Below are 15,945 nucleotides of genomic sequence, written 5' to 3'. Positions count from 1 at the left end.
CATGATGTGAGGAAGAAAAGTAGTCCTAGCAAAGCTTTTACCAGACACAGCAACATCACTGCAGGAAAGCCATTCAGGAAATGGCAGATACATTTGCATTCATTGAGCAATTCTGGCATTAACGGATATCAACTCTTTACTGCACTACAGGTCACATCACCAAAGCTCTTCTCAGGCTTTTAGAATTCCGTGGCACAACCCTGTGGAGTCTCTAACTACACAGTACTTTTCGTAAGCTAGTAGGTGGCTGGGGCATTTGGCTTGAGTTGCGACCTTGTATTCACTCGTCTCACCAAGTCCCAGCTCAGATCCTGACTGCAAAGAGGAATGAATGGAAGGCCACATGCCACTGGCTGTCTAGGCCAACCCATGGCTGCGGCCTCAGCTCATTCATGGGACCTTTTGAGCTTGTTCCACCAGTCCAGTCATGCAGTCATACGTGGACCACTCTCCATTTTACTGCAGGGAGAGGCTGAGAGATGAGAGGGGAGCTGTTGGGGAAAGGGTATTGAAATTCAGCTTTTTTTGGTCAGTCATGGGGCTTGAACTCAGGGCTTGGACCCTGTCCTTTTGTTTCCTACTCCTGAAGAGTTTAAAGGAGTAAGAGAGAAAGTTTCTGTGCAGAGACCCTGGTCTAAGATGAACTAGCCTGTCTCTACAGGCAGAGAATTAGTTCCTTATGGCCCTGGAGGTCAGAGGTCACCTGAAGCTCTGTGACAGAGCCCTGAGAGCGGCTGGTACACTGGCCAACTACTAAACTCCCCAACAGTATCTTATCTACAGCTTTTTTTTTTTTTGCCAGTCCTGGGCTTGAGCTCAGGGCCTGAGCACTGTCCTTGGACTTTCTCAAGGCTACAGCTCTACCACTTGAGCCTCAGCACCACTTCCGGCTTTTTTCTATGTATGTGGTACCGAGGAATCGAACCCGGGTATTCATGCATGCTAGGCAAGCACTTTAACCACTAGGCCAAACTCCCAGTCCCTTATCTACAGCTTTTAAAGCTATCCTGCTTTCTCATTCTTTAGGGGATGGAGATGGTATCTATGTAACAATTGAGGTTTTTTTTATTTTGGTCCCCAAATCTTATGATGCTAAGATATTTGCATACTTCAAAAATATTTAGTATTCATCTATACAAGCAGAAAGTCAATTATATACATACATGGTTTTTTAATTAAATAGTCCTCTTAAAAATAAGAATACATACAGATATGGCTATTGAATATTGTTTTATGAAATAGAAGGAAACAATATAGAGCATCGGATTAAAACTTCATGTGGCTTAAGAAAAATAAGTGACAGTACAGCATTGCTTACATTAAAAAAGATAAAAGTATTCTTATCATTTTTATTCTGAGATAATCTGAGAATTTCTTTTCTTTCTGTGAAAGAATGAAAAAGGTGCAGATGTTTTGATCAGTACTCATGAGAGCTAGGTGGTCAAGTTACCTTCTATCTGGAAAGCACCAATTTGAACTGGTAAAAATCCAGTGTTGTAAACAGTAAAGGAAAGAGTAACCATCTAGTTTTAAAAACTCAGTGGTCACATCTTACATAAATAAGACCTATTTTACATGGTAAGTGCATGTATTTTAAGTACTTTTTAATTGAAAAATATGTCACCGTTCTTAATGAAGCCTCCTACTATTCTCAGCAGCAGTTCCCCAGTTCCCCAGAAGGTCGCAGATTTCTTATACTTCCATCTTATGTAAACCAGTGCTAGAGCTCATCATGTGCCAGAGCTGGAAGAAAGGAAGGTTTATAGTTAATTCCTGAAATCTTATATATAAATGTCACTCATGGAAGTTAATTTTGTATGTAAGATTTCAGCACAAGGGCTGACTGAGGATCTTGTTAGTTGAGTACTGTCCACACCTGTGTGACATTAGAAGGGCTCTTTGTACATTCAGTACTCATTATACTGTGCTGTGATATTTTTTTCTTTTCTAGAATGTGAGATTATCAAGGGTCCATGAGAAGAGATATCTTGGTTATCTCTATGATCTATATAGGTTCACAAATATAATTTTATAAAATTAGAAACATTAAAAGCCATAATACAAACCCACCTGAGTTTTAAAACTGACATGATTTAAAATTAATAAATTATAGCTGGTGGCTATACCTGTAATTCTAGCTATTTAGAAGGCTGAGATCTGAGGATGCCCAAGCAAGAAAGTCCATGAGATTCTTTCTCCAATTAACCAGCAAAAAGCTGGAACTGTAGCTGTGGTTCAGGTAGCAGAGCACTAGCCTTTAGCAAAGAATCTTAGTGCCAGAGCAATGAGTTCAAGCCCCAGGCTTGGTGTATGTGTACACAGAGTTTATACATGATTATAGATGGAGTACCTGGAGGTTGAAAGATTTAATATAGTAAAAATGTACAGGGTATCCTATAATTACTTAGTGGAACAACAGAGGAGACCACATACATAGTCCTCATCTAAGCCAGGAGGCCAGAACATTCTGACATGGACACAAGCCTCATGCAAACCTCATGTGGGTGCTGTCCCTGAGCTCTCTTAACCCAAGGCTAGCCCCTTACCACTTGAGCCACAGCATCACTTCTGGTTTATGAATGGTTAAGTGGAGATGAGTCTCACAAGGACTTTCCTGCTCAGACTGGCTTTGAACTGTGATCCTCAGATCTCAGCCTCCTGAGTGGCTAATATTATAGATGTGAGCCATTGGCTTCTGGCAATCAATTAGTTTTTGAATAGATGAATGAACGAATAGATGAATGTTGCTTCCAGAAGATCATCTTTCTAAAAATTTTTATTTTCGGTCTGTTGTGAAACTTACTTTCAGATTCTGGGCACTGTCTCTGAGCCTCTCTGTGCTCAAGGCTAGTGCTATATCACTTCAGCCACAGTGCCACTTCTGGTTTTTGAGTGGTCAATTAGCAGTAAGAGTCTTACAGGGACTTTTCTTCCCAGCCTGGCTTTGAACCAAGATCCTCAGATCTCTGCCTCCTGAGTAGCTAGGAGTATAAACATGAGTCACCGGTGTCCGGGGATCATCTTCTAACTTTAGAATTTCATCCATACTGGGGAATTTCTTCTTTACTGAACTACTCAAGGATTATTTGCTTACTAGCTTGCTTATTGATTGATTCATTGTCCTGAGGCTTTAAATCAGGGCTCCTTTGTGCTCAAGGTGAACACTCTGCCACTGGAGACAGAGCACTTCTAGCTTTTTCTAAGTAGTTTTTATTGCATTTGAGTCTCAGAGACTTTCCCGCCCAGTGGGCTTTGAACCATGATCCACAGATCTCAGCCTCTTGAGTAGCTAGGAGTACAGGTATGAGCCACGGATGCCTGGCATGAAATTATAGCACAGGAGGTAACATTTTCAGTGAGTCTCGTGAAGCTTGTTGTTGTTGTTACTTCTCAAGATTTGCTTATATTTTCATATTTGTGAAAATGAGAATAAGTTGATTGCATTTATTTTACTTTTTACCTCTTTTTGTGTCAGGAAGCAAGCTAATGTTAATGCTACCATTTTTGTAACGATAAGAGCTAAAGCTCTATCATGGGGAGTAGGTTTCCTTTCTGTTTCCATCTGTGAGTTTAAAGTCACAGAGAATAAATGAGGGGGAGGGTGGAGCTTAGTGGTAGAAAGCTTGCTTGTAGGGCTGGGAGCGTGGTCTAGTGGTAGAGTGCTTGTCTAGCACACATGAAGCCCTGGGTTCCATTCCTTGAGACCACATACACAGAAAAAGCTGGAAATGGTGCTGTGGAGCTCTAGCCTTGAAAAAAACCCAAGGACAGTGTCCAGGCCCTGAGATGAAGCCCTAAGACGGGCAAAATAAATAAATAAATAAACAAACAAATAAATAAATTAGCTTGCTTGTCATGTATGAGACCTGGGGTTCAACTCCTAATTAGTGATTTAATGAAATTGATTAATATTTATAATTAACATGCATTATAGTAAAAGTTTGTAAGCTTAGACTACATAAAATTGTTAATGAAGCTACCAATATTCTTAAATTACAACTATCATTTGATCACTAAAAAGTCTTTGATATATTCTGATCTAATTAGCGTGGCATAGGGTTCAGATGTAACTGCAGAGTGATGACTTACCTGTACTTTTCTTTTTATTTTCAAGATGATCTAATAATTGTCGTATCTCTGTATCATATTCCACCCACTCAGGGACAATCCTTAAAGCAGCTTTCAGTTTGGGTTCTTTTGTCTTGGGATTATTGCACTATAAGTTTAAACAAGTTTTGTTAGTGAAACGTCATGTTTCAAGATGACCACTAGAATATACATTTTTTTTATCAGAAACAGAGCAGAAATTTAGTATAGCTAGGGAAATGACAAGATGTACGTATGTAAGTACTGCTTAATGAAAATGCCTTAAATAGACAATATGAAACCATGATAGTTCGTAAGAATGTTAAACATTTCTGTTTTTTCTTCCTTTCACAAAATATTATTTTATATGATCATCTACATGTAGTTATTGGGCCGCGGTCAGCCACTCCTGTACATATCCTCCTTTGGCCCTGGTGTGTGAATGTCTATAGAGTCCTATATTGTTCATGTGCGCGCGCGCGCGCGTGTGTGTGTGTGTGTATGTGTGTGTGTATAAATCCTTCAATGTGTTTACTGGTAGATTTATAGGCATGTTCTAGAATGGATGTAGAGTCTCAGGGACTTCCTTGCCTGGGCTGGATTTGAACTGTTATCCTCCAATCTCAGCCTTCAGAACAGCTAGGATTACAGGCCTGAGCCCCTAATGCTTGGCCTGAACTATCTTTGGACAATGCTTACTGAAGAGATTACTCAGTGATCCTACCTGCAGACTCGAAACACACTTCTGTTTTGACAAAACATGTAACTCCATGGCCATGTCTGAGAGAGCATGGCAGACACAGAAAGGCACCGGAGCTGGAAGCTCCATTCTGGCTCCAAACTCTATCTTTCCCCTGAGGCCTACACATGCCAGGAACTCTGCTAGGGAGAGGGGTTTGTTCATCTTGCAAAGGAACTAAAACAACATAGTCTCTTAGTTCAGGGATATTGAATTGATTTTAATGACTTGATTCACTACTGATTTTCCTGGAAAATTAATTAAATGTAGGCCCAAAGGCCAATCCATGTTTAGGAGAAGGTTGACCAGGAAAGATGCTGCATATCTGAGGAGACTTGCTGGGACATGGACATGAGTTGTGAGAGAATGAACAGTGCAGCACAGTTGCCATTTGCTTAAAATGAAGTGACAATGGAACAAGCTCTTCTCCACCTGCTGCTGGAAAGGCAGCCCAGCGGCAGGCATAAAGAAAGGCCTTGAAGCTGCTTCTGTGCTCCATCTCCTCCTACTGTTAAGACAAAGCCATCACATAGGCTCCACAGCCTGTGATCTTAGTCCTTTTTGTGTTTTTTTGTTTTTGTTTTTGTTTTTTTTTGGTCCAACATGAGGCTTAAACTCTGGGCCTGGGCGCTGTCCCTGAGCTCTTCAGCTCAGAACTATTGCTCTACCACTTGAGCCACAGCACCACTTCTGGCTTTCTGGCAGTTAATTGGCAATAAGAGTCTCAAGGATTTTTGTGCCTAGGCTGGCTCTGAACCGCAATCCTCAGATCTTGGCCTCTGAGTAGCAAGGATGACAGGCATGAGCCACCAGTTCAGGGATATTTTCATAGGAATGGAAAATAGCATTTTCTTTACTGAAGCCAACTTTATACACAATGTTTTTTAAGGAAAGGTTGTGGGACTTGAACTCTGGGCCTGGGTAATGTCCCTGAGCTCTTCAGCTCAAGGCTAATGCCCTACCCCTTGAGCCACAGCACCACTTCCTAATATTTCCTCTTTTAAATAGTGCCCAAATCTACTTGCAACACTGTGCTCTCTTTAGTTTGCTAGTGCTACAATCTGTTTTCTCTAACTTGGTGCTGACGTCTACCAGGGAGTCTCGCCACAGAGAGCTCTGGTGAGGTCTGAAGATCTCAGCTGCCCTGAGGAGGACTAGTGGGGTATGCCAAGTATGCTGCTGAATATCCCACAATGGATAAACAGCCCCCACAGACCATCCAGTACCACATGCAGGACTGAGTGCAGGACCTTGAGTGCAAGTCCAAATCAGAGCTGACAACATTCACACAGACCTCCGCTCCTCTCTTCAGGGTCGTTTATCAAGGTCTCCCTGCTTATTTAGGCCGCTTTCGTAGGACGAGCCAAGGCAATTCATAATAGACTGGGCAGCAGGAAAAGTGAGGTACATGGGTAGGACAGAAACTATTCCTGCTGACTCTGTGCAGATGAAGCTCACACACTTACCAGGTCTATGGTTTTGGCTCTCTGTTTGGATTCATCGTCACACCAGGTTTCACACCACAGCCAATCTTGAGGCAGAGACTTAATGGCCACTTGGTAAATCATATTATTTGGAAGATCCTATCAGAGGACAAGAGATACAGAAATTAGGATCTAAAGGAAATTTAGACAATTTTTGTATTATAAAACATATGCAAATTTGAGATAGCTCCCATTTTTACGCTTTCAATGCCAAATTGTCTTATTCATGGAATGCATGAATGCATGCACTGAAACTACACCCATGTCTCCTTAAGCTTCCACACTAGAGTCCAGGAGGATGAGGGAGGGTCTCCCAAGGAGAACAGTCCTCCCTGACTCACACAGGCTGCTATTCCTGAAGAAGAGGGGCCTGCCACACTTTCCAGGTGAACTTTTGTCTCCTAGCTGGAAACCGTGTCTTACAAGTACTTTCCCAACAGTGCATTCTCTGGGCTTTCTAAGTCGGCTCATGGGTTCAAGAGCATTGGACAAATAAGCCATGGAGAGTTTCACAGCCATTTTCCCAAGAAAAGTTTGCTTGTATTCTAGGGGCTGTGGATTCCTTGGTCCCTACAAGTTCCTGTCTCATGAAAAAGTTTGAGTATTGGCATCAATTGTTTAAAATCTCAACAGAATGCCTGGTCCTAAGTTTTTCTTTGTTGGGAGATTTTATTACTGCTTCAATATGTTGCAGATCTATTTGGCTTATATCATTCTAGTTCTTTTTTTTTGGCCAGTCCTGGGGCCTGAACTCAAGGCCTGAGCATCACCCTTGGGCTTTTTCCAAGGGTAGTGTTCTACCACTTGAGCCACAGCACCACTTCTGGCTTTTTCTATGTATGTGGTACTGAGAACTCGAACTCGGGTCTTCATGTATGCTAGGCAAGCACTCTAGGCCAAACTCCTGGCCATCTAGTTCAAAATTTCTAGGCCAAGTTCATCTAGAATGTATCAATTTCTTCTACATTTCCCAGTTTATCTGAAGACAGAGTTTCAAAGTATTCTTTCATGTTTTATTTTCTAGTTGTGATGCATCATTATGCTATTTATTTGAAATCATTCCACTTTTAAAATTTTAATGTAGACCCTACAAGCTATTAACTTTCTTCTTATAACTGATTTATTAATAATGTTTGGAAGGATCTGGTAGGCTGTATTCTAATTTTCATTAGATACTAGAACTTTGGTTTCAGTTACCCACTCATTTGACCAACATGGTGGCCTATGTGTTTGCGTATTTTCTGTTGTCTCCTGTGTTGTAGTCTGATAGAAGACACAGAATTATTTCATTTGCTAAGATTTGCATTATATCCTAAAATATTGTGGAGAACATTTCGTGGGCTTCTTAGAACTAAGTGTGTATTGAGCAGCAGCTGCTGAAATACTCTGTAGATATCTGTTCAGTCTCTTTGTCTACAGTGTCATTTAATTTTCATGTTTCTTTGGTACTTTTCTGTCTAGATGACATACTGATGATGGTAGGTAGCCTGCCACTTGCTATTATGTTGGAGTTTATGTGTACTTTTTATGTGTTTGTGCTTGGGTGCACTGAAGCTGGGTGCATGGATGTTTGGTGCACAGACATAACCCTGGTTTCCTCTAGATGTAAAGTGCCCTCTGCGCCTCATCTGATTGACTGTAGCGTGTGGGCTATCTTCTGGGGTCCATTTATTTGGTAGATCTTCCTGAACCCCCTTTTATCTTAAGTCAGTGTTTGCTTCTATCAGTCTGATTCATTTCTTGTAGGCAACAAATGATCAAGTCATGCATTATAATCCAACATGCCATATTATGTATCTTTTTTTTTTTCCAGTCCTGGGCTTGAGCTCAGGGCCTGAGCACTGTCCTTGGACTTTCTCAAGGATGGAGCTCTACCTCTTGAGCCTCAGCACCATTTCTGGCTTTTTTCTATGTATGTGGTACCAAGGAATTGAACCTGGATCTTTATGCATGCTAGGCAAGCACTCTACCACGAGGCCAAACTCCCAGCCCCCTAATATATTAATCGAAATGTAGGTGGTAATTCCTACCGTTATGTTGTTTTTCTGGTGTTGTTTCCTAATCATTTGCTTATCTCCTCATGTTGTATGACTTATTTTCTCTGTAATTTAATGCTCATGTTTATCTTCATAATGCAGTGTAAGATTCTTTTAAGTCATATATTGCTTTAAATTTTATCATGAATTTTTATTTTGCACTTCCATTATGTATGAAGCTTTTCTGGGTTCATAAATCTAGACTGGCAGTTGTTTATTTTCAGAGCTTCAAATACATGGTTCCATGTCCTTGTTTTTAGTGTTTTTGTTGAGCAATCTGCCATTTACCTTATGGGCTTACCATTGTAGTCTCTGTTAGGTGAACTTAACATTTTAACTGTGATCCATCTTGTGGTTCTTTTCTGATTCTGGTCTCACATAACAGAATACATGCTTCTTTCTCACAATTTAGAATTCTTTTTATCAGTTATGGACCTTGAGCTCAGGGCCTGGGCATTGTCTTTAGTTCTTTTGCTCATGATTAGTGCTCTATCACTTTGAGTCACAGCTCTACTTCTGGTTTTAGAGTGATGGGAAATTTTTGATTATTTTATGGAATGTTTTCTATCTATTAGCATTTGACTTCTTTTAAACCCACAATACTTGAGTTTGGTCCTCTTAATAGTATCTCAGAAGTTTTGAATGTTCCAGTTATATTTCTTTACCTTTTCTCCTAACTCCTATTCTATTTACATCTGCGTAATGTTCAAGCCAGATCATTCTATTGGAGAGACTTTACAAAGTTTTAAATTTGAATTATTGGGCCTCTCAATAAATCTGATTGAATTTAAGTTTGATCTTTCTTCAGGATTTCTGTGTTTTTAAAATGATCATTATTAGATTCTCTTTTATTCTGTATGCTCTTCCTTACTTCATTAAGCTGTTTATTATGTGTATTCCATAAGATTTACAAATAAAATCTATTTATTTGTATCTTCTTTGAGTTCAGTTTTTTTTTTCTGGTCCTTGGGGATCAGAAGGTGTCCTGACACTGGTGCCTGGGCACTGTCCATGAGCCTCTTTGTGCTCTATCTCTTGAGCTATAGTACTACTTGCTGCTTTTTCTGAGTAGTTTATTAGAAATAAGTGTCTTATGGACTTTTCTGTCTGGGTTGGCTTCAAACTATGATCCTCAGATTTTAGCTTTCTGAGAAACTAGGATTGTAGGTATGAGTCATTGGCGCCTAGCCTTGAGTCTAGTTTTTTATAATGTCCTTTTTCATTTTGTTGATCATCATTATCATTAGGCTTTTTTTTTGGTAGTCCTGGGGCTTGAACTCAGGGCATGTCCCTAAGATTTTTCATGGCTAGCACTCTACCACTTGAGCCATTGCACCACTTCATGCTCTTTCTGTGTATGTGGTACTGAGGAATTGAACCCAGGGCTTTGCATGCTAGGCAAGCACTCTACCACTAGGCCAAGCTCCTGGCCCCCATCATTAGGCTTTTGAGTTCTTTGTCTGGGCCTTCCCTCTGCCCCTTTCTTCCCCTTCTCCTTCTTCTCCTCCTCTTCTTCTCTAACCTAGCATTTACTGTTGTGGGTTTGACCTTTGCCAGTGTCATGTGTCTTGCTTACTCATATTTTTGTATTTTTACAAATCTACAGTTAATTCATTGGATGGACATTTTAATCATTCCACAGTCTTGATGCAGCCATGCTTTCAGGTCTTTGTATACAGTGAGAGGGCTTCATGGGACTAGAGGCTAGCTCAGTAACCATACTTCTGGCGTATGCTCAGGGCACCAGTCAGACAGAGGTGAACTAACTAGGGCCTCTTGTATTTGCTTTTCGTTGGGCAAGAGTGGTTTTGGCCAGGTATCCATGTCTGCTCTGATTCCACCTAGGAAGTTTCCCTTCTTTTTTTGCATCAGAAGGTACTGGTGGTCACACAGAATCTTTTAGTCTATAGCCCAGTCAAGTCTCACCTACACCACAGGTCCCCAGTTTGTGTCCCAGTGGGGCAGCAGGCGGGCACCCACAGGTGCTACCTTCACGTGTGTGAGAGTGCATGCAATAACTCACTGAGCTCTGCACCAGAGGCTGACAAGAAAAAGAAGAGTGACTAAATAGGGCACAGTGAAAGAGACTGAGAATTGAAATATATGCACAAAATGCTATTAGTATGAAAAACATTGAACAAAATTACTGACATTAAGTTGAAAAATTACTCGTAAATACACATATTTGCATACACGCCCCAAGTACAAAACAGTTGAAAATAAAAGATTTTGATATTTGTATTCAGGAAGTTGAAGCAGTTTAGGCACATGCATTATATTTTTTTGATTTACATTTTACTAACCTGATCTAGGTTTGAAAGACTGTTTGGATCTTGGCTGAGAGCTTGGTACTGGCCCCTGAGCCTGTCACCTGCTGCAATTCTCCTGAACGTCTTGAGATCCACCACATACAAGGCACTAAAAAAGGGAACACTCCTTGGTAGCTCATGTTGTTTATACAGTTTCTCCCAGTGAGTGTTGATAGTTATTAGCTATTTATATCCTAGAGTCTGATAAGTTTTTTCATAAATATGCTATTAGTGTGTAGTATTAGACATTAATATGAATAATAGATATGGTATTAGACACAATTTGAGTGTTTTCCAATACTTGTAGGATCTCTGTTCTTTAAGGGTCACTTTATAGTTTTCCTAGTTGTCCTGAAATTGGTAGCTCTAAAAGAGTGATTATCTGCATTTTCTTGACAAATCAAACTTAATTCTTCTGTGAGAAGAGTATATTTGGAAGTCTATCGCTTATATACACCAAGTCTAAAGTATGAAAAGAATCCTGCACTAGTGGAGATAGTAGTGCCAAGGAGGCTGTCATAAAGATTTTATGAGCTCACATGTATAAAGACTTAAGTCTGTGGTGGACATGTAATAAACACCATGTAATTGGTATAATCTCTAGGGAGAGTCAACCTTGTGATTTAATGCGTTATCTATAGAAAGGTGAGGGTGTACATTTTCTTACCTGATATGGTATTTCCTCCTTGAGAGATGGGATGCCCAGTACCCTGTTTTCCAGAAGCGGTAGCCGTCCATGTCAGTGCGACTGTCACAGAACGGGGTGTACCCATAGGGGGCCCCGTCCAGATCCAGGTCACGGAGCTCCTTCAGGTCATGCCTCACAATCTACATAGGTAAACACTGTCACAGAATGGGGTGTACCCATAGGGGCTCCCCCGCCCCCGTCCAGATCCAGGTCATGGGGCTCCGGTCTCACAATCTACATAGGTAAACACTGTCACAGAATGGGGTGTACCCATAGGGGTCCCCCATCCCCGTCCAGATCCAGGTCATGGGGCTCCAGTCTCACAATCTACATAGGTAAACACTGTCACTGATGAGTGTGCTGTAAAATAACACGTCCTCTACATGGGAACTTGATTATGAACCTACTGTAGGAGTCAGCTGCATTCTTTCATAATGCTTCCTGGGTCTAAATGCTTGTGGTCTTTACAGGTTTCTATGTATGTGGTACCGAGGAATTGAACCTGGGTCTTCGTGCATGCTAGGCAAGCACTCTACCATTAGGCCACACTCCCGGCTGGTCTTTACAGGTTTCTACTGAAAATCTGATATTTATAATCATAGTCTATGTAATAGTAACATTGTTCATATTTAGTACTAGAATACTTTGTTATAACATTTCTAAGTAAGGCATTTGATACAAGACACAATTTGAGGAGTTAAATACTACATAAGTGCTTTGCTTACTATGCACTCAGTGTGTGTTTCTAAATGTGTGCGTGAACACTAAGATCACTGTATAATAAATATGCGTTACTCCATATTGGAGTCATACCAAAAAAATCCCTGAATAGGATGTGGCCAGGAGGGATCACTACTACACCGTTGATGGGAATGTAAACTCGTTCAGCCACTATGAAAAGCAGTATGGCCGTTCCTCAAAAGACTAAACATAGAGCTCCCCTATGACCCAGCAATTCCATTACTTGGCATTTACCCAATCATCCAGAAACAAGGACATACTAAATCCACTAGCACAACGATGTTCACTGCAGCACTATTTACCATAGCAAAGATATGGAACCAACCCAGATGCTCCTCAGTTGATGAGTAGATCAACAAGATGTGGTATTTATACACAATGGAATTCTATGCTGCTGTCAGAAAGAACGACATCACCCCATTTGTAAGGAAATGGAAAGACTTGGAAAAAATCATATTAAGTGAAGTAAGCCAGACCCAAAGGAACACAGGCTCCATGGTTTCCCTCATCTGTAATAATTAGTATACATCTAGAAATCTCCTAGCAGAGAATAATAGCTCAAACCCTAGATACATAAGGCCATATAGGATGAGGCCAAATTAATGGATCTCCGGGATATGGAAACAAGAGCTTAATTATAGGTGACTGTTATTCTTTATGTATTATGTTTTTCTCCCTTTGTTGCCCTTTAATCTCATATTGTTACAGCATCTCACTTTGTTACCTGGTATAGTATATAGATGTTTACTTGTTTATTTGAAATAGCAAAGGAAAAATGAAGGGAGGGGGTTGGGGGAAATGGGGACAAAAACATAAGAAGGGAAATCAATGTGTGAGAAGTAATGCACCTTCTATCTGGTGAATATAATTAACCCCTCTATGTATTAAAATAAAAACTAATAAAAAACCAAAAAATCCCCAAATATTCTAAGTTACTTTAATGACATTAGTGCACTTTTTAAAAAAAATTTACTCCAGTCTTCTGGAAAAATGTATTTGGGTAAAGGTAAGAAAATTAAATTTATTAGAAAATTTGTCAGAAAGTGCTTAACTCTATCACACATGCTTTGTACTTTTCAAGATTCTTTTATAATGGTTCATAATTATCAACTTGGAAAATAGTATTTCATATAGTTATATCCACATGTTTTAGATATAAAAATCTACTTTAAATACCTAACTTACAACATTTATACTGCTACTGAAGTGCTATATCTTCTTCCATTAATCATTACAAAGGAAATACAAGCAGGGAAAGGGAAAAGCTATAACTTGTAGACATAGGTTTTTAAGAAGACGATACTCTTTCCTACCACTATTTAGGACTTTCCCTAAAAGTGGCTGATTCTTATGACCTTGATTACGGAATGAATATTTGGTATACTCTGTACTAGATGAATGAAGGAATTTGCATTAATTTCTAACTATTCCAGCAAGGAGACATAATTAAGAAAAAAACCCCCCACAAACCACCTGTATAAGAAATTCATGGGGCTACTGTTGTAATGACTAATTATTTGTCTTATTTTTTAATACTTAATTTAAAAATCTACTGTTTTAAATGGAAGACTGTCTTATCCTAAATACTAAATGGAACCATGTGATGCCTTCAGCTTTAGTTTCTCTAGAAGGATGCTGGTTCCTTTTTTCCCCCCATATTTCTTTATTGTAATTAATAGAGGGGTTACAGTTATATTCACCAGATAGAAGGAGCATTACTTCACACACATTGATACCCCTTCTCATGTTTTTGTCCCCATTTCCCTCCCTCACCCCTCCCCTCATCTTGTTTTCCCTGCTTCCCTTTCCTATTTCAAATAAATAAACGTATACACAATATACCAGATAATAAAGTAAGATATTATAACAATATGAGAATAACCAAGGGACAACAAAAGAGATGAGAAATAACCTAGCACATTAAGAACAGCAATCACACATTATATGGCTCTTAGGATGCTGGTTTCTTTAGGCTAGAGGTGCACTGTCGCCACATAGGTATGCAGCACGAGAACAGAGACAGTAAACAAGTGAGAATAAATAATCTTGTTACCTGGTCTGCATCCACAAAAATGATCTTGTCCACTGCTAGTGGAAAAAGGACATCAAGGAAAAGAATTTTGTAACCCCAAATAATCCGTTGTTTTTCCGTTTGTTGATGAAGCCAACGGGGCCACTTATATTGGACTAGCTCATACTGGAACCCGTATTCCTTAGCCATGTAAGGAATTACTTCCTAAAAGCATACACATAAACATCAAACAATGACTCAAGGAAATAGCAGCCTTGTCTTACCAAAAAAAAAAAAAAGCAACAACAACAACAAAAACACTTTTTAAAGGAAAGTGTTTACTACGAATTTTAATAAACTAGTTGGGAAAATGCCAAAAGTTAGTGCTTGTGCTTGTTTATGCTTCTTGCTCTTCCACTTGGGCCCTGCTTTATGGCCACTTTGCATTTTTGCCTAGGCTGAAGTGAGCTATGATCCCTGTATTTATCTCTTCATGTAGTCAGGATAACAGGCACACACCACCACATCTAGCTTTAAGGTTTTTCCTGGGCTGATCTCAAAACAACTTCTCAACTGCCTCTTACTACTGTTCTGTGTATATGAGACAATGTATGTGGTGTGTGTGTGTGTGTGTGTGTGTGTGTGTGTGTGTATGTATGTTTCTAAAACAAATTTTGGGATAACACAAATCATAGGAAAGGAAAATACTATTTCTCATAAGGCGTGAGACTTTTCATCCAAATGTAGCACCATTTTTCTAATGAGTAAGATAATCTCTTGCTCAGATGAGGTTCAAACTTTGTTACCTGTACAGCAGTTACCTCTGTTCCTCATGCTGTCAGGAGGACAACACAAATATCACTTCTTGTGTGTTAATGCTTCCTTCTCAGATTCTGTTCATTTTTGCCAAAGGAACTGGGGAGGGGGTTGGGAGGACAGGGGTCTTTGTTGGTGCAGGAGATAAGACAGTGCCCATAGGTGAATCCTCTGCCTTCAGAACAGAATGCTTAGGTTCACATTACTCCTTTGCTTTATCTCAGCCAAGTATCAAGGCACAGGGTGTGGCTCCATGCTGTGGAACCAAGGGGAAACTCCCTGGAGTGCCCTGTCTAAGAAAAATGCCCTTGTCTCCCAGATAGTTTATGCTGGAAATGTGATTTAAGGTGAGGACCTTGAGACACAATGAATCAGCATAGGTTTGGAGGGTCTGAAGGTTTAGGACATCCCAGAGGGCATGTCCTAACACCGAGGATAAAAGCTGCACACCAAATCTGAGTAACAGCCCATGAAGTCTCCTGTCGCCAGAAGGAATACGCATGTTCCACTGAAGGACACATGAACACTCCATCTGGTTTGCCCTCATCCTAACTTCCCCCTGTGCCTCTTCCTTCACTGACTTCTTCAAATAAACGTTTATGCATAATCTGAGTTGTGGGGATCCTTTTAATGAATTATTAAATTACAGTGTGGTCTTAGGTGTGTCTTGGTGCAGGCCAGTCTTAGTTTCCTTACCATCTGGTATTCTTATAAAGAACAACTGAAAATCATCAGTAAGGGCTTAAAACATGCCTATAAATATTAAGGGACAGAAACACGATTAGCTGTTTTTATTTCTGCTTCTACCATTTCTTTCAGCCTACAAAAAGAGGATTCTATTGAACTGCTGTTAAAATAGACACTGAACTGTTGTTAAACTAGATGTTAATTTCATTGAATCTGATTATGTACAAGAATACAGAGAAGCATGCAGGAGTGTGAGGCTGGGCAAAGGCAATACAGGTTTGACCACATGTAAGCTTCTAATAAAACACCTGAGATGATAGTTCCCAATTACCATATCAATCTATGCAC

At 40.0% G+C, this 15,945-nt stretch overlaps 1 protein-coding gene across 2 annotated transcripts in view; it reads right to left on the bottom strand.

Annotated features, from left to right (window-relative positions):
- Positions 1–1,175: 1,175 nt before the first annotated feature.
- The window catches only part of Uggt2 (UDP-glucose glycoprotein glucosyltransferase 2), an 82,281-nt gene continuing 67,511 nt past the window's right edge, over positions 1,176–15,945 (bottom strand). The window contains exons 34-39 of one of the 2 annotated variants that reach the window (XM_090341959.1): positions 14,137–14,319; positions 11,322–11,482; positions 10,649–10,763; positions 6,292–6,408; positions 4,090–4,216; positions 1,176–1,743 (exon numbers count right to left, since the gene is read on the bottom strand). In XM_090341959.1, the coding sequence (XP_090198085.1) occupies positions 1,721–1,743; positions 4,090–4,216; positions 6,292–6,408; positions 10,649–10,763; positions 11,322–11,482; positions 14,137–14,319 (726 nt within the window). In that variant the 3' untranslated portion in view covers positions 1,176–1,720. Of the gene's footprint in view, positions 1,744–4,089; positions 4,217–6,291; positions 6,409–10,648; positions 10,764–11,321; positions 11,483–14,136; positions 14,320–15,945 lie in introns of those variants that run through there. The other variant, XM_090341960.1, reaches the window with a different exon arrangement.

The sequence above is a fragment of the Megascapheus bottae genome, chromosome 11 (assembly GCF_031878675.1).
Source record: "Megascapheus bottae isolate mThoBot1 chromosome 11, mThoBot2.hap1, whole genome shotgun sequence".
Taxonomy (NCBI): domain Eukaryota; kingdom Metazoa; phylum Chordata; class Mammalia; order Rodentia; family Geomyidae; genus Megascapheus; species Megascapheus bottae.
Note: the sequence above shows the minus strand (reverse complement) of the source record. Positions and strands in the feature narration are given on the sequence as shown.